Source organism: Falco biarmicus, chromosome 16, assembly GCF_023638135.1.
Source record: "Falco biarmicus isolate bFalBia1 chromosome 16, bFalBia1.pri, whole genome shotgun sequence".
Lineage (NCBI taxonomy): Eukaryota > Metazoa > Chordata > Aves > Falconiformes > Falconidae > Falco > Falco biarmicus.
This window is the reverse complement of record NC_079303.1, coordinates 1,976,873-1,999,163: the sequence shown is the minus strand read 5'-3', so window position 1 is coordinate 1,999,163 and position 22,291 is coordinate 1,976,873. Positions and strand designations below refer to the sequence as shown.

Genomic DNA, 22,291 nt, shown 5'->3' with positions numbered 1-22,291 from the left:
TTTACTGGAGGGGAAAAAAGGGGCAAAGTGACACGAAATGCTTTGCTCGGTGGTACCCAGCTGTCCAGAGACGAAGGTGGGTCCAGCTCCCTGTTTTTCTTCATCCATTTTAAACCATTCCTCCCCACCCACCACTTAGTATCTGGGGGTCTGAACAATTCCCAGACCCGGGACTGCTCTGGCTGAAAAATAAGCTGGCAAAAAAAAAAATTAATATTTTTAGCTGGATGAGTTCCCTGGCCTGCCTGCCTAATAAACTTTGTCGGCACGGTAGGGTGGGCAGTGATGGATGGAAGCAAGCCACCAGGTGAGGGGATTAGGAGGAGGATGGGGACCCATCACGGTGGCACGGTCACCAGGAAAAGTCCAGGGCACCGTGGCTCGGTGCCCTCTGGGGTTTCTGATCGAAAACCGAGCTCTGAGAGAGGGATGGGGATTTCCCCTGCAACAAATGCTTGACTTGGGGGTTACCTGGTGTGCAAATGCCCTTGGGGACGAGTCACCATGACCTCACCGATTTGGTTGTCCCTCCTGTTGCTGCAAATGGGGCGCAGAGTAAGGAGGGCTGGCGATTCCCCACAGCTTCGAGTTGCAAAAAGGCACTTCTGGCTTCTAAAAGCTGCAAATTCCCACCGGCACTTTTCATGAGAGAAACCAGCAACAGATCATTTTGCCATTCTCTCTCATGCCAGCAGGTTTTCTGCCGACAAAAACATTTTGTTCCAACTTCTCTGTTTCACTTGGCTTTTTTTTTTCTTTTTTTTTTGATGTTTCTGCCTACATTAAGATCACAGTTTCTCATGCAGTGTCTACACATCCGCTTTTATATCCCACATCTGTTATACTCCGTGTCTTATCTCCTAAGGATTCGACACGATCATTATGCAACATGCCAGCATCTCTGGTTTGCAATTTCATTCAGAAAGGAGCTATGAAAGATGGATTATTTTCATTCCTGGTCTGTTGGAAAATGCAAGTTTGGGCTTGCTGGGATTTTTCCTGTGGCAGATATCCTGCAATCGTGGTCGGGGGGTGGGGGTGGGGGTGTTATTTTGGTTTTGTGGGGGTCTTTTTTTTTTTTTTTTGCAGACTTACTGCAATGAGGTCTTTTCCACCCCAGGCAGATGGATCTGGGTTGTGACCAGCACAACTCCTTCAGGAGAGGTTTTTTCCCTCTGGGACAAATTCCCTTTTCCCTGCTCTCCGTCTTTTTTCCCATCCCTCCTCCATCCTCTTCCTCACGCCGCCCCTTGCAACCCCAGACCATCATCCCGGATGGGAGAAGGAGCTGTGAGAGCTATTTCATCTCCTTCCCACCGTGTTCAACTTCTCATCGTCTGTGGGGATGGCTGGAGGGCGCACAGCTGGGCACAGCTGGAGCGCAGCACCCTGAGACACCCCCAGTCCCTCTCCATTCACCCCTCAGTCCTCTCCAGCAGCTCTGCCATGTCACTATTTTTATTTTATAGCTGCTTCTTTCTCCTTTTCCTCTAGAACGCTTGAATTTTTTACAATCTTTTATTTTTTTAGCACTCCCCTCCCCAAACTTCACTCCCAACCTGTCAAAGCTGAAGCCCTTTTGCTCTTTGTTCCTTGGGAAGTCACCACGAGAAACCCTGGGGAAAAGGATTTGGGCTGGGAAATATTCAGCCTGATCAGCTGTGAGCACATCTTTGCTGCTCCTGCTTCCCAGAAAACAGGGACTGAAACGGTGCTGGGGTGGGTGGATGGATGGATGGATGGAAGGATGGATGGATGGAAGGATGGATGGATGGAAGGATGGATGGATGGATAGATGCAAGGATGAACAACCTGATTCTTATGAACTTGTAAACTTTATTCTCAAATAAAAGAATAGATGCGTCAAAGTGTGGCATGCAGAAAATATTATTTGGATACAACTTTTTTTGTTCTTGGCTTTGCGCTGCTCCATGGGAGCCGGTGCCCAGCTGAGAATCGTGTGTGTGGGTTGAGGCATGAGACGTTATAGTTCTCCAGATTTGTGAGCCGAGGACAAACTCCCCAGGGGGTTCCCCAGCAGGTTGGCTTACACCATCCCTTGTGGGAGGCCAGGTCCGAGGGGTGGCCCTGATTTATGCTGGGAGGACGGGGTCAGAGGTCTTAAACCTCTCCATAAATTAGCTTATTTCTGATTCATCCTAAAGCGAAGGAAAACGAGCTATGAATACCCAGTGCCAAGACCCAGCTGGTGCTTGATGAAAACCTGCCAGAAAACCCATTTTCCTGCACAATTTGCAGCTTAGTACCATCCCAAACACAGACCCAAAGCTCAAAGCTCAAGGAAATCCATACAAGGCTCTTCCCAACTGTACTATTCTCGAGTCAAGCCCTAATGAGCCAATCTGTCATGTCCTCTAGCACACAGGCTGAATTCCCACTTGGAATTTTGTACTGCCACGAAAAAAGCTAAAAAGAAGACAAGAAACCTCTTTGCTTTATTAGAAAGATGTCCTGGCTGCTTTTTATCCCTGGAGCAAGCTGGAACCTGTGGGCACGGGTGAAATATTTCCCAGCTAGAAGCGTCTCCCTCCTCTATGGAGCTGAAATTTCCAAGGAAGCCCTGGAGCATCCTTTTTGCCACCAGATATTCCTGCGCTTCCCCAAAGCACAGGGGTACAGTTTTGGCACCACAGCCAGGAGATGGCACTCCAGGACAGACATTTCCCTGGATGCAGGCAGTGGCGATGTGTTTCATCCTTTCTTAATTCATGCTTGGAAGCTTTTAGCTGATTTATTTCTTTATTGCATGTGTCAACACAGATGTGGGAAGGGATGCTTTGGCCCTCAAGGATGCTCTCACGGAGGAAGCCCATAGCAGGGGGTTGTTTGGGGGGAGGAATTTTGGCACTGGTGCAGAATAGCCGTGCCAGGAGGGTTTAGGAGCATCGTGGCACGGCATTTGGGCTGTTGGTCCTGCCTGGGGCAAGGACATGGCTTCTCCCATCCCACTCACCCAGAGCACAGCTACAGCCCCTGGGTGCTCCAGGTGGTCCATCCTGGCAAGGGCTGGTCCATGGGCTGCTGGTCCTCAGAGCTACAGTTCCCACTGCATCAGGCTCCTTTCTTCTTGCTCATAACAAGGAGAAAATTCCCGTGATGGAGCTGAGGGAATCCCATCTGCCCAAAATCCGGGCTTGGGTCCCTCCTGGGCACAGGGGGTTTCCACCCACCAGGGCTGAGGGATCTCAGGGAGCTGCAGGGGGATAAATCCCATTTCCACCATCCCATATCATCTGCTCCTTTCTAGGCGGCTCAAAAAGCAACTTCTGCACAGTGAGAGGAAAGAAAAATTAATTTCCAACCCCGATTGCTTGGATCTCTGCTTCCTGTTCCCATCGGGTAAGCAATCTCTGGGTCCCACCGGTGATGGAGCCTCATTTATCAATCAATAATGCAAATAGCCCCTTATCCCTGAGCACAGTGGAGATGAACCAGCAGCAGGGACTCTTGGATCTCTCTCCCAGCCACCTGCTGAGAGCTTCCACTGCAGCTGCTCGAAAGGAGAGAGGCAGGCTCCATTTTTAATGGGGTTTTATATGGATGAAGGTAATTTCCAGAAGGAACCATCCAGACCTTTGAGAGGGAAAATGATCATCAAATAAATATGTTGGGTCTTGAGGTGGGGGGGGGGGTTGCACAGCAGTAAAGACTATAATTGAGGACTAGCTGGTGTTCCCAGGCTCTTGGTGACCATCTCACAGCACAGACTGGTTATTGGGAAAAGGGGCATTTAATTGAGATTCTTTATGGGGAAACAAAGAAGTCTAACTGGATTGTTCTAAACGATGGAAACTAAAATAAGACATCACCTCTGCACATGTGCAGCTGTGGATGCCGTTCAGTAAAAGCCCCGTGATGGGAGGGCACGCGCTGGGTGAGCACCTTCTTCTGCCCTGCTCTCCTGGATGGTCTGAGGGAAATCTCCAGCCGAGCCCCATCCTCCCACGGGACTCGCTGCCATCAGATGTCTTTGGGCTATCAGACACCACGTAAGGGACATGAGGGTGAACCTTGGGCCCAGGGACGGAGAGCTACTAAGTGACCCACGAGTGCGACATGATTGTGGGTCTGCAGGGATCTGCTCTGATCCTGATCTGCCTCTGGGATGGCGAGTTCATCCTCCCTGGATGGAAATGTGGGTTTCCCAGAATCTCTCACTTGATGTAGCCCCGACAGAAGAGCTGCTCTTGACTCCCTAGGGACCCACCTCTCAGCCCCTGCAGGCTGTGACTCCCAAAAGCCTTAGACTGTGTTGACCAAGTGCTCCTGAGCCACCACGAAGCAGCAAGTGCTGGGCAGCTCCTTCCTAATTCCTGCTGTTTTATCACAAATAAATGGGCAGCCACCAACTCTGAATCATCCACGCTTTATTCATGCATGAGTGAGAGATTCCTCAGGGACCAAAAAAACATGGTTGGTTTGGTTGTGTGATAAAACCAAAGTACCGCTGGCATCGTGGTGGATCTAAATAGCCTTGGCCAGCCCAACACGGTTGTTGTCCCGGTCAAAGATGCTGTAGTACACCCTGATGAAGACATCTCCCAAGATCCAGAGATCCCCGGAGGTGTTCTGGAAGCTGCTGATGCAAGGTCCTTGGTCGTTCTGCATTTGAGCAAGGAAAGGCAAATCGGAGAAATGTGGGCTAGTGTCTTTTCTTGGCAATGCTCTGGAGACCCATGGGCATCCACCCCCTATCTCCCACGGGAACGGGAGAAGCCAAGGCAACCAGAGCCATTGCAGAAAGTAGAAGGACCTCCAGAAAGGCTCCAGAAACCTGGACCACCCGATTCCCCCTTACCTGCTCCGTGTAAGCCAAGGGGGACACAGGATACTGCACCCCATCGATGACAAAGATGACATCAGGCATGGCGGCAATGGAGCTGCAGTTCACGTTGTACTGCAGAGAGCAGGGAAAAGAGGCTCTTAGGTGAGAAACAACATGTTCACAGGCCAAGGAGTGAAGGGGTTTGATTTCACCGGTATAAATTAGAGACTGGGAGTGTCTCACGGTGGTCTCTGTTGGAGGTACCAGAAGAGCAGGGCTGATTTGCCATGAGCAGAGGCATGGTTTCCCCATGCATGGAAGCTCTCAGCACTGGGCTCAGCAGTGCCGGGCTGCCTCCAGGGTGAGCAGAGCAAGCCATGGGTGCTCTTACCTCTCCGTATGTGTCCTGCCTGGCCCCGACTGCCCTCTGGATGTTGCTAATGCTGGAGGGTGGCCCAGCCACCAGGGAAGTGCCGGTGTCAACGATGGCTTGGCAGCCACCACCGCATGCAACCTCCTGGCTGTTGACGATGATGCTGGGAGGACAGACAAAGCACGGGGCTGTTAAATAACCAGCTGGATCTTGGTGATGTTATTGAACTTCTTCGACAGGAGTGAAAGGTGGGTAACCCAGGGTGCTGCCCTTGAGCCTTTTGCTCCTGGGAGGCTGCAATGTCAGCTGGTATCACAGCCCCGATGGCACACATGGGGACTGAAGCACTGAACACAACCCAGCAGCTGGGATCCAACCGAGCCCAACAAAGTGGTGTTTGGACCATGATTTTACTCGGCTCGTCTACAGGAATGTCCCCAAAGAGCACAAGCTTTGTGCAGAGAAGAAGCAGACACAACGTGTCCCCATGTTGGGTGGCAGTTACCAAAGTACTATGGATTTTGGCCCCTTAACCTTCCGCATCACTCAGCCGTGGGGTGTTAGATGCCGGTGGAAAGCCCCTGATGTTGTTGGGTCCAAGGTCTCTTCAGAAACGATGGTTAGAAATGAATGTGGGCCAGCAGAGCTGGTTTGTTACCTGTCCATGGAGATCTGCCAGTAACCTTGGTAAGAGACGGAGATCCAGTTGATGGAGCCGGTGAAATAAGACTCATCGATTCCCCCGAAGATGACCACACTGCCTGTTGTCTCGCTGGATGATGCAGAAAGGAAAAACAGTGCAGGGTTTGCCACGTGTCTTCAGTGCACGCAGCTTAAAACAGCAGGGCTGTGTGTCCCATGGGGCGAGATGCTGCTCGCGATGCCATGGTTGCACCTGCTCCCCTCCTCATTACAGAGCGTCAGTGAGGCAGTGGCAAACAACAGCGTGTGCCAGGTCCTTTGGACCCAGAAAAAAGGAAGAGGGGAGCTATGGTGAAAGTATGTGCCAGGAAACTAGAGCTGCTCCATAGAGTCATTGAGGTTGGAAAAGGCCTTGAAGATCATCAAGTGCAACCGTTAAGCCAGCACTGCCAAGCCCACCACTAAGCCATGCCCCTAAGCACTGCATCTACACATTTTTTAAACACTTCCAGGGATGGTGACTCCCCAGCAAGCCATAAGTCTGGTGGCCACCTGCTACGAGCCCCCTGTCCTTTGCATGCCATGCACAACACAGAGCCAGAGCCCAATGGCAGCAGTGACAGCAGAGGAGTTGGAGCTACCAGGCAACGCAACGACATGCACGAGATGCATCTGCTGCCTCCCTTGGCCCTTGAGATTCACATGGCTTACCGGGACAGATAGATGGAAAAGACGTTCTCCTCCAGCAACCTCTCATTCACCATGTTATCGAAGACTGGTGTGATCTCATCAGCAGCCAGATTTGGGTAACCCAAACCCAGGATCCCATCAAATGCAACATGGACAAAGAATTGGCCAGGCTCGGTGGTGCTCAAGCCAAAAAGCTGGTCAGTGTCCACCAGAGATGCAACCTAGGGACAGGGAGGGTGCACAGGGAGGTTGTCCTGAGACCTGGATCAGGCACTGCAGTGCTGGCGTTAATCAGGTGGAGAAGACACAAGGGACCCCCCCAAGATGCCATCGTGGCACTCACGCTGACGGTGTCAGAGCCCACGATGCCCTCCATCTTGCCAGTGCCATACTGAATAGTCAGGTTCTGCCCTGTGCTTTTGTACGTGGAGGACACCAATGGGTTAAACATCTTATGGTTTTCTAGAAGGTAAGTGGGAAAACCAGAAATGAAGCCTTTCAGTGAGGCTAAGCCGTAAGGGAAGCGTGGGAGGAGGCACCCTGCTGAATTGCTGGTTAGACCTGCCGTTTATTATCTTGCTTTCAAGAACAATTTAGCTGTGAGCATTTGCTGTACATCCCCGCCCCTCCTCCAGCAACCTGCAGGAAATCCCACCACCCCCTTTAGAAAGATGGGGAAACTGAGGCATGGAGCACTAAGCATATCCCATCACCCTGTGGAGTACAACACTGAGCAAGCCCTACACCCCAAACACCCATCTCTCCGGTGCATTGCAGAGATGCTACGGACCCAGCACCAGGGGGCTGCTCGCTGCACTGGCCGGGTGGCCCCCAGTCCCGGGGCCATATCACCCCGTCTTGGGGCTTGATCACACAGTTATAAGCCCAGGGTGTGCTGCTGGACCCGGCTCTGCTGGAATGGGGAGCCCTGCCTGCTCCTACTTACGGCAAGCCAGGCTGGTACAGGAGATGGAGGGAACCCAGAGGTTGGAGGAGCCGGTGTCAAAGACCACAGTGAAGTTCTGCGGTGGGGTGCCGATGGAGATGGTCCCGTAGTACTCCACCTGTGAGGCAGCAGGACCAAGGGTGGCTTTTAAGGCATGAAACCAAATCGGGGGCTTCCCCAGGCTTGCAGCCTTCATGGTCCCCCTCTTCATGGGGACACCCTGATTCTAGGAGAGCTGCTGAGGGGACATCTCAGTGTCCTGGCTCTGCCCAGGGCCACCAGCGTGGGCAAAAAGGGGCAAAGGTTGCGAGCTGAAGGCTTTGGGGTAAAAGGATCTGGATTTGGTCCATGCACAGCACAGATGTGGGGCTGGGCAGCCCACAAATCACCCCAGGGCTGCGCTGCTGGCATCAAAGCCAATACTCACGTCCAGGGTGTTCAGCAGGGGCTCGGTGGCCACTTTGGTCCCGTTGGGAAAAGCATGTGGGAATTTGGTGCCGATGTCGTAGTGGTGACGCTGGAAGAAGCTGTGCAGCAAACCCTTCTCCCTGAGGACCTCTCTCAGCTTCTTCCCCCTTTCCAAGGGCAGCCTGGCACAAGCACCCAGGAAAAAATAAGAGTTAGGCAGGATTTTGTCAGCGTTCGGCACCTTCCATACTGGTGCTGATCCAACAGCAGAAGCACAGCAGGCTCCCCCAAAACTGAGTCGGGGCGATTCCTGCAAAACCTCAAAGCACCTCTAGAAACCAGACCCCCACCTCAGGTACCCCCAGCTCCTCTGCACCCCTGGAACCACTTCCCCAAGCCTCAGCCTTCACCTCTGCTTCCCAAAGCCATTAAAATTCCCAAAGCCACAAAAATAAGCTCCGATTGCTCATTTTCCCCTTTAATTTTGACTCAGGTGGCCCACGAGAGCGACGCGGCGGTGTCTTACCTGGTGACACCCTGGGAGAGGGCAGAGGCAGCGCAGAGAAGCACGAGGAACCGCATGGTGCTGGGGCAGCCGGAGCAAACGCCGGGTGGTTTATATAGCCCCCGCGCCCCCAACCTGCGGTGCCAAGAGCCGCCAGGACCACCGCCCCCCCCCCCCCCCACACCCCCTCTGGCGGGCACCCAGCCAAGGCAGGTGGCACCCAGGGACCCAAGGACATGGCAAACATCGGCTGGTATCAACACGTCACCTGGCAAGGTGGGGGGGACACTCACACTGTGCTGACCATGTTGCTGTACCCCAAACCCTGTGCTCCCCTCCCTGTATCCCCCCTCCGGACCCTCCATCCTTTAGCACCCCAAATTCTTCATCACAACCAGGCGCTGCCTGTTCATAGGCATCATTTTGGCATCCAAAGCCATCGCAAGCAGCAGTGGGACCCCCCCACCGCCACCCCAAACTGATGGGTGTCTCTCCCTAGCTGGGAACGGGAAGGGGCCCCCGCTGGGTGGGAGGGGGTGTGTAGAAGAAAAAAGAAAATACGCACGTTTTGGTGCTCTGGGACCCACCGTTATCTGCAAAAACCAATTAGTACGGTGGGATGCAAACAGGCTGTGGGAAAGGTGACCCTGCAGCAGGCTGACCCCTCTCCATCTGGTTTGCCCAGCGATACGAGGACCATTAAAACAGGATTAAAACTCCTAATGAGCGCCTCGGTATCGCCTGCCACGATAATGGCTCCAGGCATCAGCTGGCCTTTCGCGGTGTGCAAAGGGGAGAGCACGAGGGACGCGGCGGGCGAAGGACATGGGGCGATGCTGAACGATGCAGGATAAGGATCCTGGTACCCACTCTGTGCTGCTTTAATTTGAGCAGCATCTCCCAAGCCACTACATCTTGTCCAGCCCCCCAGAAAACTTGGTGGCAGCTGCTGGTATCGTGGCAGGAGAGTTTCAGTTGGGTTTCTCTGGCGGCAGCATGGAAAAGCCGGCGGATCCTGGTTTTTTGGTCTTTATTGTTGCCACTTTTTAGAAAGGATGCTGCGGGCAGAGCTACTCCATCCCTGTGCCACCAGGGCGGTCTCCGCTGCTGCGGGGGGAAGGTGGGATTCTGTGATGGGGCTGGCTCTTGTGGTGGGGTAAAACAAGAATTAATTGTGATTTTTTTTCGGCAGCAAGAAGGGAACCGGCTAGAATCACCCGATTGCTTTGTGCAGGCGTGGGAAGGGGCTGAGCTGTGGCCACCATAAAGGCAACAAGGTGCAGCACAGTTTGGGCTCAGACCGGAGTTCGAGCTGGATTTGAAATGAGGAAAGCTGGTGGGATGAGCCACAGAAACCACCTCAGGAACAAAAACTCGCTCCAAGCCTCCCCCGAAAGAATAAAAAATATAAATACAAAATATCTAAATTACAAAATAATAAATAGCAAAGAGATAACAGGAATAATATGGATATATAATGCATAATGTAAATAATTAAAATTCAAAAGATGAATAATATCTCCTACATTTTTATATAATTATAAATAGATGAAGCTCACAAAGTCCAGCCTTAACCCCGTCATTCCCTAAGCGCCTTCCCGAGGCTGCTCCTGGGGTCCAGGGCACCCTGACGGTCCCTGCAGGAGGGAGGGGTGGGCTGGGAGCACTGGTTTGGGCTTGGGGTGAGTGTGGGGTGGGCTTGCTGGGTAGTGTAGGGGGAAATCAGGACACAGTGGAATGGAAAAGGGAAGGGAAGGGAAGGGAAGGGAAAAGGGAAAAGGGAAAAGGGAAAAGGGAAAAGGGAAAAGGGAAAAGGGAAGGGAAGGGAAGGGAAGGGAAGGGAAGGGAAGGGAAGGGAAGGGAAGGGAAGGGAAGGGAAGGGAAGGGAAGGGAAGGGAAGGGAAGGGAAGGGAAGGGAAGGGAAGGGAAGGGAAGGGAAGGGAAGGAGAAAATAAGATAGAGCATAATAGAATAGAAAATAGAAAAGAATATAGAATAGAACAGAAAAAAGAAAGGAAAGGGGAAAGGAAAGGGAAAGCGAAAGGGAAAGGGAAAGGGAAAAGAATAAAGAAAGAAAAAAGAAAGAAAAAAGAAAGAAGAAAATAGAAAAAAAGACACGCCCCCCCCCCAAAAAAAAAAAAAAAAAAAAAAAAAGAATAGTTTCCTGCTGTTTGGGAACCGTACGTGCAGTTATGTTGTGTTGACTGTTTGGAGCTGGGACCCCCCGCCAAGGACATGGTGCTGGGTTTGTGACACCGCAGCCACGTCCCAGCCCTCACCGGCTGGTGCCACCGGGCTCGGGTCACCTTGGAGCCAGAACATTAAACAGCCGATGGGGAAACGCACGTGCGGGAGGCCGAGGGGGCACTCGGCAGCGTGCTGGGGGGAGCAGCCCCCCATCCTCCTGATTACGAGCTTGTGTTGACTTTTCCCCAGCCCCGCAGGAGGACGTGAGCTTTTGCTTGGCTGCTTGTGCTTTTTCTCCTGCACAGAGTTTTCCACCTCTGGGGAAAAAAATAAAAGGGGTGGGGTGGGGAAAGGAGCTTTGCTGGGTTTTACTCCCCTAAATGCAATTTTAAAGCAGCTTTAAAGTGTTTTTTCCTGCAGGTAAAACCATGCAGGGCACGTCCCCAGTGGGAGTGGGGAGCAACGGCAGGGACCTGCTCAGGCGGCGCATCCCTCGCCTGGATGCGTACCATGTGAAACCAAGGGGAGCCTGCTCTTGCCATGGGGGTGTCCCTCTGTTTATGCCAGAATCAAGTGATTTTCCACTAAATTGTCACCTCTTGTGGTTGAAAGCCACTGGGAGATTGGTACATCCCCCTGAACTGGGAATTAAGGATGGTAAGAAGCTGTTTAGTGCTTTATTTCCTTTTTGCTGTTGTTTCTGCTGGAAGAAAATCGCTTGCAATGTTTTCCACTGGGAGATGTCTAAAAATTGATGAAGAAAAAAAAAAAAAACCAACAGCCCCTTCTGCACATTTCCAAGCTTGAGGGAAGGCCAGAGGCAGCGAATGAGGTAAGGTAGCTTAACAAAAAAACCCAAACCATGAAACTATATGTATTTTTAACACTATTACAAAATGTTGTGCTTTTTTCCTGAGTTTTCCCCCTTCCCTGTATTGCTTTGGGACCCCTTTCTATTTGGCAACCCACCACATCCCCAGAGCCCTTCTGCCAGGGTCCCCAGCGCCAAGTGTCGGGAATCACAAACCCCTGCCTGGGCCAGCGCAGCATCCCCGGTGCATCATTACGTGGTAAATAAAAACCAAAACTGTTGTGCAAAAAAAACACCCCAAACCACAAAAAACCTAAGTAATACCAACCTAGTCATTGCTTTGCTTTATTTTCACCAAATCTACAATATTTTGTTGGGGGAGAAACAGGTGTGGGGAGGCTTTTACCCAGCAGCAAACCAAATCTCAGTGGTTTTACTCTCCATGGAAACGCAGCGTCTGCCACAGCCATTGCTTTGGGGTCCTTTGGGGTCTTTAGAAATACAAACAGTTGCTGCTATGGCACCAAAACCCCCCAAAACCCCCCAAACCTACCAAACAGGGAAGATCCCCGAGCACCGGGGGTGCCACAGCTCCCAGCACTGAACCCCAGGGGCTTCCCGGGACTGGCTCGGCACATTCAAACCCCCAAAATCAGCTTTCTGTTGTAGCACTGCTTCTGCCTGACAGGACCCCATTCGGGGGGGTTTTAGGTGTTTGGGGTTCCCCCCCCCCCCCCCCCGTAAATGCTGATAAGTCTTCTTTTTTCTTTTCTTTATTTCTTTTTATTCATTATTGCCGGGGGTCGCTGTAGGAAGCAGGATTGATGCTCAAGTATACACATTTTTTCCACAATATGTTTCCAAGAGGGGAACAGAAAGCACGTGTCGGAGAGAACTTTTAGGGCATTTAATTAACTTTAATATCCTATTCCCCACTCAAATTCAACTGATATGAAGAGAAACTCCCAACCCTCATACGGTGCCTAAACCTCAGGCAGATGCTGAGGCTGGAAAACATTTTCCAACATCCCAAAGTTCCACATCTGGCACAACACGGCTCCAGCCAGCCCCGCTTCAGCCTCTGCCAAACACATGGCATTGCTCAAATTCTAGGGAAATCCCTTCCCTAATTCCCCATCGCTACTTGATATTAATTTCTTTTAATTGCAGCCTAGATTAGATCATCCATCACCAGCTTGAAGAGCTGCTTCCAGGGAAGAAATATGCTGATAAGACACAACCGGGCGATATCACAATGGGAATTACCATGACAGAAATGCTTTATCCCGTAGGAATCGCAGGGGAGTTGAAGCAGCTCAGAGGATGCAGGGGGGTTGTGGAGGATTCAGCTCTGGGTTACTTTGGGCAGAAGCTGAAGTTTTGCTTGGTGACCCAAACGCTCAAACTCCCCACAAAATGAAGTTTCTGCCCCTCTTGACTTGTGTTTTTCCTAGCGCACGACTGAAAGTGTCAAAATAATTCAAGTCAGGTCTCCACCGCCCCTGCGCCGTCCTGCAGACGCTTTGGCAGATGAAACGATGCTGATCAGCTTCACGTCCCAAATTTTATCATGCACCAGGATAAAAGCCACGGAGGAAGCTCTTGGCTGCCGGGTGCTCGGGTTTTACTGTATAAAATAAAGGAGGGAGGTGAACACTAGCTGACAGCATCCATTACATGCAGACAACATCTTGTGAAAGGGGTTTTGGAGGCCACAGATATTTGCCATACGCACTCTGCACAGGATGCTGGAGCCGGGTCCTGCTCCGAGCTGGGGCAGAGCTTTGCTAAGCTCCATGTCAGAGCAGCTTGGCCTGACCGTGCCTCAGTTTCCCCATAGAACATACAGCTCATAACAACACTGTCTACCTTGGAAAAGCACTTTTAAGATTGCCTGGTGCTATGTGGGCACCCGGTGGCCATAGGAGAGGGCAAGAAAGGAGTGCTGGGAGCTCATGGATGGAAAGTTGGGAGCATCACCCTAAAAATCGATGTTCTTGAAGTCGGCAGAGCAACGGTAGCGGCTGTCGAGGAACCTGGCGCATATGAAGTTGGGTAAACACGGGCAGGTGTGGTGCTGACGCTTCCCGAAGAAAGGGACCTGCGGAGACATGTGGCAGAGACGAGGATGTCAGGGCTCTGCCGCAACCAAAAAATTATGAGATGGGATCAAAGCCCTGAGAAAATCTCCGGCTATTCCCAGGTTTAATGGTGATACGCCTGAAATTAATTTTTGATCCCTCTCAAGCCCTTCGCTCCTTCTCTGTGTGGGCAGAAGGTGCAGCATCACTAAATCTTGCTCCCGCTGCATAAAATCAATATGGGAGCACGGAGTGGGATGCTGCCCCCGAGGCCGGGATGTTGCTGCTAAATCCTCACGGAGGAGGGATCGAGCAGTGTCACGGTTGGGAGTAATCCCAGCGCGCAGGGGGTCTTATCGGGCAGAAATCACGGGGCTGGGGCAGCTCTGTGGCATTAACGCAGCTTTTCCTCGCTTGGCAGAGCGTTTATGGCTCCGTTTGGAGCGGTGTGACATCACGCACTTTTCTTTAAATGCATGGGCCAGGCAGCTCGGTCCCAGCGCTGGGTCAAGGTCCGCAGCACCCACAGGGCATCCCGAGGATTTTGTAAAAAAGAGCCTGTAGTGATAGGGCAAGAGGAATGGATTTGAGCTGACAGAGGGTCGGTTTAGACGAGATATTGGGAAGAAATTGTTTACTGTGAGGGTGGCGAGGCGCTGGCACAGGGTGCCCCGAGCAGCTGTGGGTGCCTCATCCTTGAAGTTCAAGGCCAGGCTGGACGGGGCTCGGAGCAACCTGGGCTGGTGGCAGCTGTCCCTGCCCTGGGCAGGGGGTGGAACTGGATGGTGTTTCGGGTCCCTTCCAACCCGAACCATTCTGTGATTCCCTATGGGATTTAGGGTAGTGTGGACAGCCAGGGGGTTGCTCAAAATATTTTAGAGGCTGGAACCAGCTGCCACTGGTGCACTGGCGCACGTGGACCACCACGACACTGCCTGGACCCTCATCCCAAATCCACCCCAGCCCCCCGACACTGCCCCCCTTCTCCATCCCAGAGCTTTAATGGAGCTTTTCTCCCATGCGAGGAGCTCGGTGCCCTTTGCCTGGTCCTTGCCTCCCATCCCAGCCCCACTGGGCATCCCCCCCCCAGTACCTTGTGACTGAAGGGGTGGCACTCGTCCCCCCTCCTGCCCCAGGGGGGTGCACATCCGCAGCCCCCGCAGCCAGAGGCTGACGGCACAGCAGGTCCCACTGCCGCACTGGGGGTCCCGCTCGCAGGCCTGGGGAGAGGGACCATGGTGGGTTAGTGAGACCACCCGGGAAAGCATCGCTACCCCTCTTCTGGAGGGGGGCAGTGGGGAAACCAGCCCGCACCAAGCTGGTTTCAAGCAGTTACAAGCTGCTGCGTGAAACCCCAGAGTGGGGATTTAAGGGAGGGGGATTTGCTGTTCCCAGCTCTCCCATTTGGGGTTTGGAGCAGGGCACAGGTTGGGTTGGGGGTGCTGGGGTTTGCAGGAGGTGGGGGGAAATCAGGAAAAGTTTGCAGCTGCCCAAGTGCCAAGTCAGAGCAGTGGCAGGGAGGGATAAACTCACTGACTGGACCCCCCCCCTTGCATACACGTCGCCCTTCTGAGCCTGCAAAACCTGCTGAATAACGCAGGTGCCCAGTGCTGGGGGGGGGTATTAGCAGGGAGCAGGGTAACGCCAACAGCTCAGCCTCTCCCACCCAGGGAGGCGGCAAATGGAAAACGGTCACCTCTTCCCCCCGGATGGGGAAACTGAGGCACGGGTGGCACTGCTGCACCAGCTCACCACCACACCTGGAAGCCCCTGAGGGTGCTGAGGAGAGGCAGCCGGGGGCATCCCAAGCACCAAGCAGGTCCTATCCTGCCCCCCTGGCTCTGTTGGGCAACACCAGAGCAGCTCATCGCACCCCCAACCCCTTCTCTGACCCATTTTCCTGACGTCGGGTTGGTAGCATAAGAAGAATCAATGTGACTCACCCAACCCCCCTGGGGTTACCCCCTGCTTGGGGTACCTCGCTCCCAGGAGCTCCCCGCCCTAAATCCATTGCTCGAAATTGCAGCTGGGGAAAAAAATCAATGGATAGAGCACAATCTTGGGGTGCAGCTCTCTCACAGGGGGGCAATAAGGGGATTTTTGCAGAATCCTCCCTGTCCTGAAGGAAACCTGATTCTGCTTAAGCATCCAAAGTACCTCGTAACACCCAAATACCATTAAAAACCAGATCTCAGCTATGATGGACCCTCACCTGCAAATGCTGGGGGGGGGGGGGGCGGATGGGGGCTACAGGCAGCCAGGGAGCTGCACATCCCACCGCTCTCCTCTGGTTATGCAAAATGAGTCACTGAAGCCCTGGGAATAATTTCAAGAGCTGCTGGATCTATCGGGCTGTGGCTCCCCCCGACCTGGTGTATGTAGAGGTTGGGGGGACTGGGGGGGGGGGGGGGGGACATCCAGCCAAAAATGTCATGGGCTTGAAAGAAATAGGTCTGACTATAAGGGTGCCTGGGAAAAAGAGAAGTCAAGAGCCAGCCGAAGTCAACCACTAAATTTCCATCGGCTGGGAAAAGCTGGGAGGCAGAGAGGCACCCGGGACGCGAATGCTTCGCCTTGGTTTTAAGCAGAACATTTTTTTCACTGCCAGGGGAAAAAAGGGGGAGGTTTGGCCAAGCTCAGCTCTGCTGAAAGCAGCATCTGGATTCCTGAAGCACCACAAACGCCTGATTCTGTCCCCCAAACTCACTGCTCCTCTTGCTTTTAGCATCACTCTTGGTCCAGCACCTGCTCAGCAGCACCGAGCTCCTGGCCACACCAAGCCCCAAGAGCCCACTAACACAGCAGGGTAAAGCACCGTACCTGTCCTTTGCATTCCAAAGTTCCCCCCCTCTTTTAATAATTTCTCTTAATTTGGGAGGGAGAAAGACAACCTGGGGTGCTCAAGCCCTTGTCCCAACTGGGAACACGCTCTGGGGGATGCCCATTATGCCCATAAGATACATTTTTTTCCCCTGCTGGAAAACTTCCTAAAATCCCTTGTTTCCCTGACACGGTGCTAGAAGAGAAGCAGGAGGAGCAGCCCACCCATACGACTTCACACTCACGTGAGCTGGGGCTGGCTGCGGGATCAGCATCCACACATCTGAAAAATAAGTAAAAAACTGGGGGGAAAAAAAAACAACCAAAGCCAACAGCGAAAGGGACCGATTCCTGCTTTATTTACCCCAACAACATAAAAATAAATAAACCTGCCAGGCTGGGGATGGAGCTGGCACTTACCCCGGTGATAATGGCGCAGGGGCAGGAGGTGAGGAGCAGGAGCAAGCAGAGGGTGTGCAGGAGCCAGCCCATGGTGCCACCGCGCTCTGCCGCAGCCCCGCGCCGCCCGCCCTATATAGCCCCTTCCAGCTCCGCCACCGTGGGGTCTGATGGGTTTTCCCCCTCCCCGATGATCTCAGAATAAACAGACGAGACGTGAATCTCTAATGGTATAAAAGAAATATTAATAAACCACATAGGAAAGGGAAAAAAAACACCCCACACCACCCGCACCCGCGTCCCAGGGTTATTTTTCAGCTAAGCCAACACAGCTGGATTTTCCAACTACACCTCTATATCCATATTTATCCTTGACGGGCGTACTTAAGAATTGAATTAAGAATTTGTGATTATTTAGCTAAAAGAAAACACAGGAATAAACTTAGCCTGCTACTTCTCGGCTCGTAAGAGCACAATGTGCAATAATGTGGCTCTGTGATAAATATCCTGTAGAAACTGAGACTTGGCTGCATTTATTTGGGAGAATAAAAGGCGGCAGAGAGGGGATAATATCTTTTTCAGTAATGAGGGTGTGTTTGAATCTGAATATAATGTGTAAATCTGTTGATTTATGGTTTGAAGTATATCCCCCATACCTCAAACTGCATTTGGTGCATCTCCTGGGAGCGCAAGGGAATAAGACCAGGGATTGCTAAAGTGGCTAAAAAGGTAGGAAAAGCTAGAAATACTGGCTTCTTCTTTAATTTGTACATCCTGAGGGGATGCGAGGGACAACATCCCAATGTGCTCGGGGATGGGGGGCCTCGACAAAAACACCCACTGGCCCCCACGGCCGCATCCATCAGGTGAGAGAGAAGCAAGAAACCCCTGAGCATCTGTGACGCTGGGGCTGTTCGCCACCCGCTGCCTCATCCCGTGCAGTGCCTTTGGGAGTCCAGCTATAAAAAAATAAAACTAATTAAAAAGTTAAATACCTTCCGTGGCCAGTGCATGGTCCTGGGCTCCCTGGATTTTTCTGGGACTCCCTGGACCAAGCTCCCAGCACCTGCAAGCAGAGACCATGGCTAAGACGCTTTGCACAACAAGGGCAGGAAATAAAACTCCATTTTTTGTTCCCAAAAATAAAGCTGGGTTTGCAATTCTGACCCAGAAAGATGGATTTTTCCAGCCCTGGATAGCTAGGTAGATTGCTATCATCCCCATCACATCAGGGCTCCTCACCAGCATTATGAATTTAGTCCTTCCTGGCTTTTCCCATCAGGAATAAACATCCCCAAGTCTGATTTTGGGGCTAATTCATGCCTGACTGGGTCCATGGGGACAAATTAGGGGCCAGGAGCAGCTGGGGGGGCTTAGCCCCAGGGGGGAAACATGGCCCGAGGTGATGGGCTGGGATTTGAAATATGGGTTTGATCAAAGCCCCGCGGTTTAATCAGACTTTTGTGTTCAATTTTTTTGGTAAAGTATCAGCCTGGTGCTAAATCATCTATTTAATTAGTTAAAAATAGCCCCGGCATTTCCCTGCCCGGAGAGCAGCACTTCTTTTGATGTGGCAGCTGTTCTGCTGCTTCGCTGAAGTCTCCTCTACCTGGGCTTGAATTAATTAATCCCAACTCTCCCCAAAATCCCTGTTTCCAGAAATCCTGCAGCCGGGAACGGTTCAGGAGAGGTTGTTGCAGAGAAGTTTCCTTGTGGAGGTGCTGATGCGACAGGGAGGATGCAGCCCCCATCCTCCACAGAGGTCCTGCGTTGCTTCCTAGGGCCAGGTTGGGGGGCGGGGGGGGGATGATGGGCGGAATTCCACAAAAAAAAGGCAATATAAATCCAAGCTATCCCAGTGTGATAGGATGCAGTGGGGAGCGCCGGGGCAGTCAGGGTCAGATGCTGCCTGGGAGAGCTCCCAGCTCAAGGAAGAAGAAAAATAAAATAGAAAATAAAAAATCCTGCTGCACTTCACTTCGCCCATCAATAATATTTTAATTTTTGGACCTGACAAGCCAAGATCTATCACCAGGCGCAGTCGGGAACAGCTTCAGCCGGTACCTTATTAGCGCCGCAGAGCTTCGCCATGTACCCACCATAAATTACCTCCCACTCCCGCTGGCAGCGGAGCTCGGGTTTGGGGGGGCTCCTGGCACGGATGCCGGGCTGAGCATCGCTTTTAGCACCTCTCTGCCCCACGGGAACAGGATGGAGGTCCTGACCCCCCAACACCATATGCACGAATCCAGCGTGGTCCTTCTCGCTGCAAACATTGGGCTCCAGCCCGTGTCCCCGCATCCCCCAGCCTGCATCCCTCGGCGTGGTCCAGCTGTGAGGGGATGCGCTGGCTGTGGGGTGGGGGTTGCTGTTAAAACACCCCTTGAATTTCATCTTGCCATGCAAATCCTGAGTGGTGCTGGGTGGGGGGGAGGGAAATAGAAATAAAAAGTTGAAAGGTGGGGGAAAAAAAACCAAGTAAGAGCACCGATTGTGCCGCCTGCCCTGCAGGGGGGCAGGGGCTGGGTTTGCTCTCTGAGGGTACCAGGCCCCGTCCTGCATGCACCCCCCCGCGAGGGCACCAGGCCTTGCCCTGCATGAGCCCCCCTCTCTGTGGGCACCAGGCCTCATCCTGCACACACACCCCCCTCTCTTTGTGGGCATCAGGCCTTGTTCTGCAAGGGCCTCCCCCATTTTTGAGGGCATCAGGCCTTGTTCTGCATGGCCCCCCCTTTCTGAGAGCACCAGGCCTTGTCCTGCATGCCCCCCCCCTTTTTGAGGACACCAGGCCTCGTCCTGCATGCCCCCCCCCCTCCCATCTTTATGGGCATCAGGCCTTGTTCTGCAAGGGCCCCCCCCCCCCTCTTTTTGTGGGCATCAGGCCTTGTTCTGCATGCCCCCCCCCCCCTTTTTGAGAGCACCAGGCCTTGCCCTGCATGCCCCCCCCCCCCCTTTTTGAAGGCACCAGGCCTCATCCTGCATGCCCTCCCGGCCCCTTGTGGGCATCAGGCCTTGTTCTGCAAGGGCCCCCCCCTCTCTGGGGGCACCAGGCCTTGCCCTGCATGGCCCCCCAGGATTAGGGGTGGTGTGTGTGAGCCTGCAGCGGCTGCCCCATGGCAGGGAGCCCCGGGGGGCTGCCGGAGGGACGGGGGCCGTTCGGGGCGCCCCCCCCCTCAGGGCGCCTTCGCGCAGCGAGGCCTTTTGGCCCTGCGGAGCCGCCGCCCGCGCGTCACGTGGGCGAAGCCGCTGCCAGGAGCGGCCGCGCAGGGCGGAAGTGGGGGCGCGGGGCCCGGCGGCATGGAGGGGACGCTGGAGCAGCACCTGGAGGACACGTACGGACACGGGGCGGGCCGGGACGGGACACGGGGGGCCGGGACAGGGCTGGCCGTGCGCCCCCAGGGCCGTGGGGGTGGCGCGAGGGGGGCCTGGCGGCGGAGGGGGGGCCCGGCCCTGACCGCCGCTGTCTCTCCCTGCCCCCCCCGCAGCATGAAGAGCCCGGCCGTGGTGGGCGTCCTCTGCACCGACTCGCAGGGGCTCAACCTGGGCTGTGAGTAACCGAGCGCCGCCGGGGGTGGGGGCACGGGGGGCTGCCACACTGGAGACCCCTAGCCGGAGGGCACCGGGCCCTGTCCTACTCGACCCCTCCCTGTTTGGGGGGTACCAGGTCTCGTCCTGCATGGCCCCCTCCCCCTCTTTGAGGGCACCAGGCCTTATCCTCCATGGCTCCCCCCTCTCTGAGGGCACCAGGCCATGTTCTGCAAGGGCCCCCCCCCTTTTTGAGGGCACCAGGCCTTGCCTTGCATGGGCCCTCCTCTCTTTGTGGGCACCAGGCCTTGCCCTTCATGGCCCGCCCCCCCCCCCCCCCCTCTCTGAGGGCACCAGGCCTTGCCCTGCATGGGGGCCCCCCTCTCTGAGGGCACCCCTCTCTGAGGGCACCAGCCCCTGCTCTACTGTACTTTTCCCTCCCCTGCCCTGCCACCTTTGGGTGTCCCCAGGCCCCCCCAGCACCCACCTGCCCCAGGGTGCTTGGCTTTCCCCACACACCAGAGGAAAGCTGAGCCACCTCTCCCTGCCACTGGAATTCAGGCTTTTTGGTGTTTGAGGGCAACAGTCTGTGGAGACCCTGCATCAGCCCACGGGGGAGGCAAAAGGGCGCAGGCAGGAGCAGCCCCCCTTGGTCCTGAGGGGGGGCTATGCTGTCATGGCACGCGTGGCTTGTCTCCCACCTCTCACAGGCCGAGGAACCCTCTCGGATGAGCATGCTGGCATCATCTCCGTCCTCGCCCAGCAGGCAGCCAAGCTCACCTCCGACCCGACTGATACGCCCGTGGTGTGCCTGGAGTCAGACAGCGGGTGAGTTTCAAGCCTGGGGGTGTTACTTTTCCCCCTGTTTGCCTTCACCCCTCCCCTTCCCTCCCTGGGGTCCTCCTCAGAGTCGGATCCCTAGAGCAGCGGTCCTCATCTTGGGTTAAACTGGCAGCCGTGGAGGAAGCCCCATCTCTGAAGCCACAGGGGGGACGGCAGTCACTTCGACAGGCATGTGAATCATTAGATTAGTGGGACCTCAAGAAGCAGGAACTGTAAAAGCAGAAGGAAACCTTTCAGGGCAGGGTGGTTACTGCAGCTCTGTACTTCCTCCACGTTTGGGGTCCCTACAGATAATAAATCCCATGCTGTAGCCAGCCAGTGTGGTGGGCAGAGTCTTCTCCAGCACCGTTCGTGGGAGGGGGCGGGAGAGATGCAGCAACCGACAGGTCTAGCACAGAGCTGGGGGTTGCTGCGGCCACTGAATGGTACCCTGCCCAGTTCCCCACCCCCATCAGCTCCTCCTCAGCACAGCTGGCCCCTCAACTGCCTCAGCACTTTTCTTGTTCTAGGAATATCATGATCCAGAAGCATGACAGCATCACTGTAGCAGTGCACAAGCTGGCATCCTGACCCTCGGGAACCTGTGCAGCACTCCACTCCCACCTCCGGCCCAGCTCCTCCTCACTGGACAACCACTTTCCTCTGCTGCTCCAGCGCAGAATGTGCTTGTAGTACCAAACCTGGGCTGATGGCTCTCCCTCTCCACTTAACAGCTTCTGTGCAGCTATCGGGCTCTCCAACTCACATTTTAGTACTTGTGCTGGTGAGGGTGAAGTGTGGGTCACTCACCAAGCGTGTGTAATCATCAGATACTACAAGGTGTATGTGTGGTGTGGCCTTATTTGTTGGAGAAATCAATAAATGACCTGCAAAAACACATCTTTGCTTCTCTTTGCTCCAGTGTGAAAACTGTGCTCGTTGCTTTGCCTTGTTTCCAAAGCCAGGCAAGGCAGCTTCTCCCAGTCGCTTCCTCATTAGCATTTCTCATGAGGAATATTGCACAAAAATTTGAATTAATGGAGGCTCCTCCAGTAGAAAAGGTAGACTTTCTGAGGAATTTCTCCTAGGAAACGTTTACCCTCCTCTAGTTAAACGTTCTGTGTGAGAGTTACTTGCTTACTACACCCTGGATTGAAGTTCAAACCTATACATGCTGGCCTGCCCCCTCCCTCTGTGAACTGTAAATGAGTGTTGACAACATCCTCACAAATCCAGGCCTCTCTCCCTCTTACAGATTTGAGCATTTCAAATGTTGTAGGGAAACAACCCTGCAAA

At 53.8% G+C, this 22,291-nt stretch overlaps 3 protein-coding genes across 3 annotated transcripts; 1 reads left to right on the top strand and 2 right to left on the bottom strand.

Annotated features, from left to right (window-relative positions):
* Positions 1-4,373: 4,373 nt before the first annotated feature.
* On the bottom strand, positions 4,374-8,435 carry LOC130159714 (embryonic pepsinogen-like). The gene is made up of 9 exons (XM_056361608.1): positions 8,372-8,435; positions 7,865-8,027; positions 7,438-7,555; positions 6,835-6,953; positions 6,513-6,712; positions 5,818-5,931; positions 5,178-5,322; positions 4,820-4,918; positions 4,374-4,623 (listed from the first exon to the last, which is right to left on the bottom strand). Exons 1-9 carry the CDS (start codon positions 8,425-8,427, stop codon positions 4,486-4,488), a joined length of 1,152 nt encoding a protein of 383 aa, XP_056217583.1. The 5' UTR covers positions 8,428-8,435; the 3' UTR covers positions 4,374-4,485.
* A 4,357-nt stretch (positions 8,436-12,792) lies between these two features.
* On the bottom strand, positions 12,793-20,877 carry PROK1 (prokineticin 1). The gene is given in 6 exon segments (XM_056361433.1): positions 12,793-13,449; positions 14,523-14,552; positions 14,554-14,649; positions 16,670-16,872; positions 17,305-19,067; positions 20,661-20,877. Coding segments are annotated over 4 exon segments (318 nt in total). The 5' UTR covers positions 16,742-16,872; positions 17,305-19,067; positions 20,661-20,877; the 3' UTR covers positions 12,793-13,329.
* LAMTOR5 (late endosomal/lysosomal adaptor, MAPK and MTOR activator 5) lies at positions 19,825-21,893 on the top strand. The gene is made up of 4 exons (XM_056361434.1): positions 19,825-19,980; positions 20,134-20,195; positions 20,884-21,001; positions 21,526-21,893. Exons 1-4 carry the CDS (start codon positions 19,946-19,948, stop codon positions 21,584-21,586), a joined length of 276 nt encoding a protein of 91 aa, XP_056217409.1. The 5' UTR covers positions 19,825-19,945; the 3' UTR covers positions 21,587-21,893.
* The last annotated feature ends 398 nt before the right edge of the window (positions 21,894-22,291 follow it).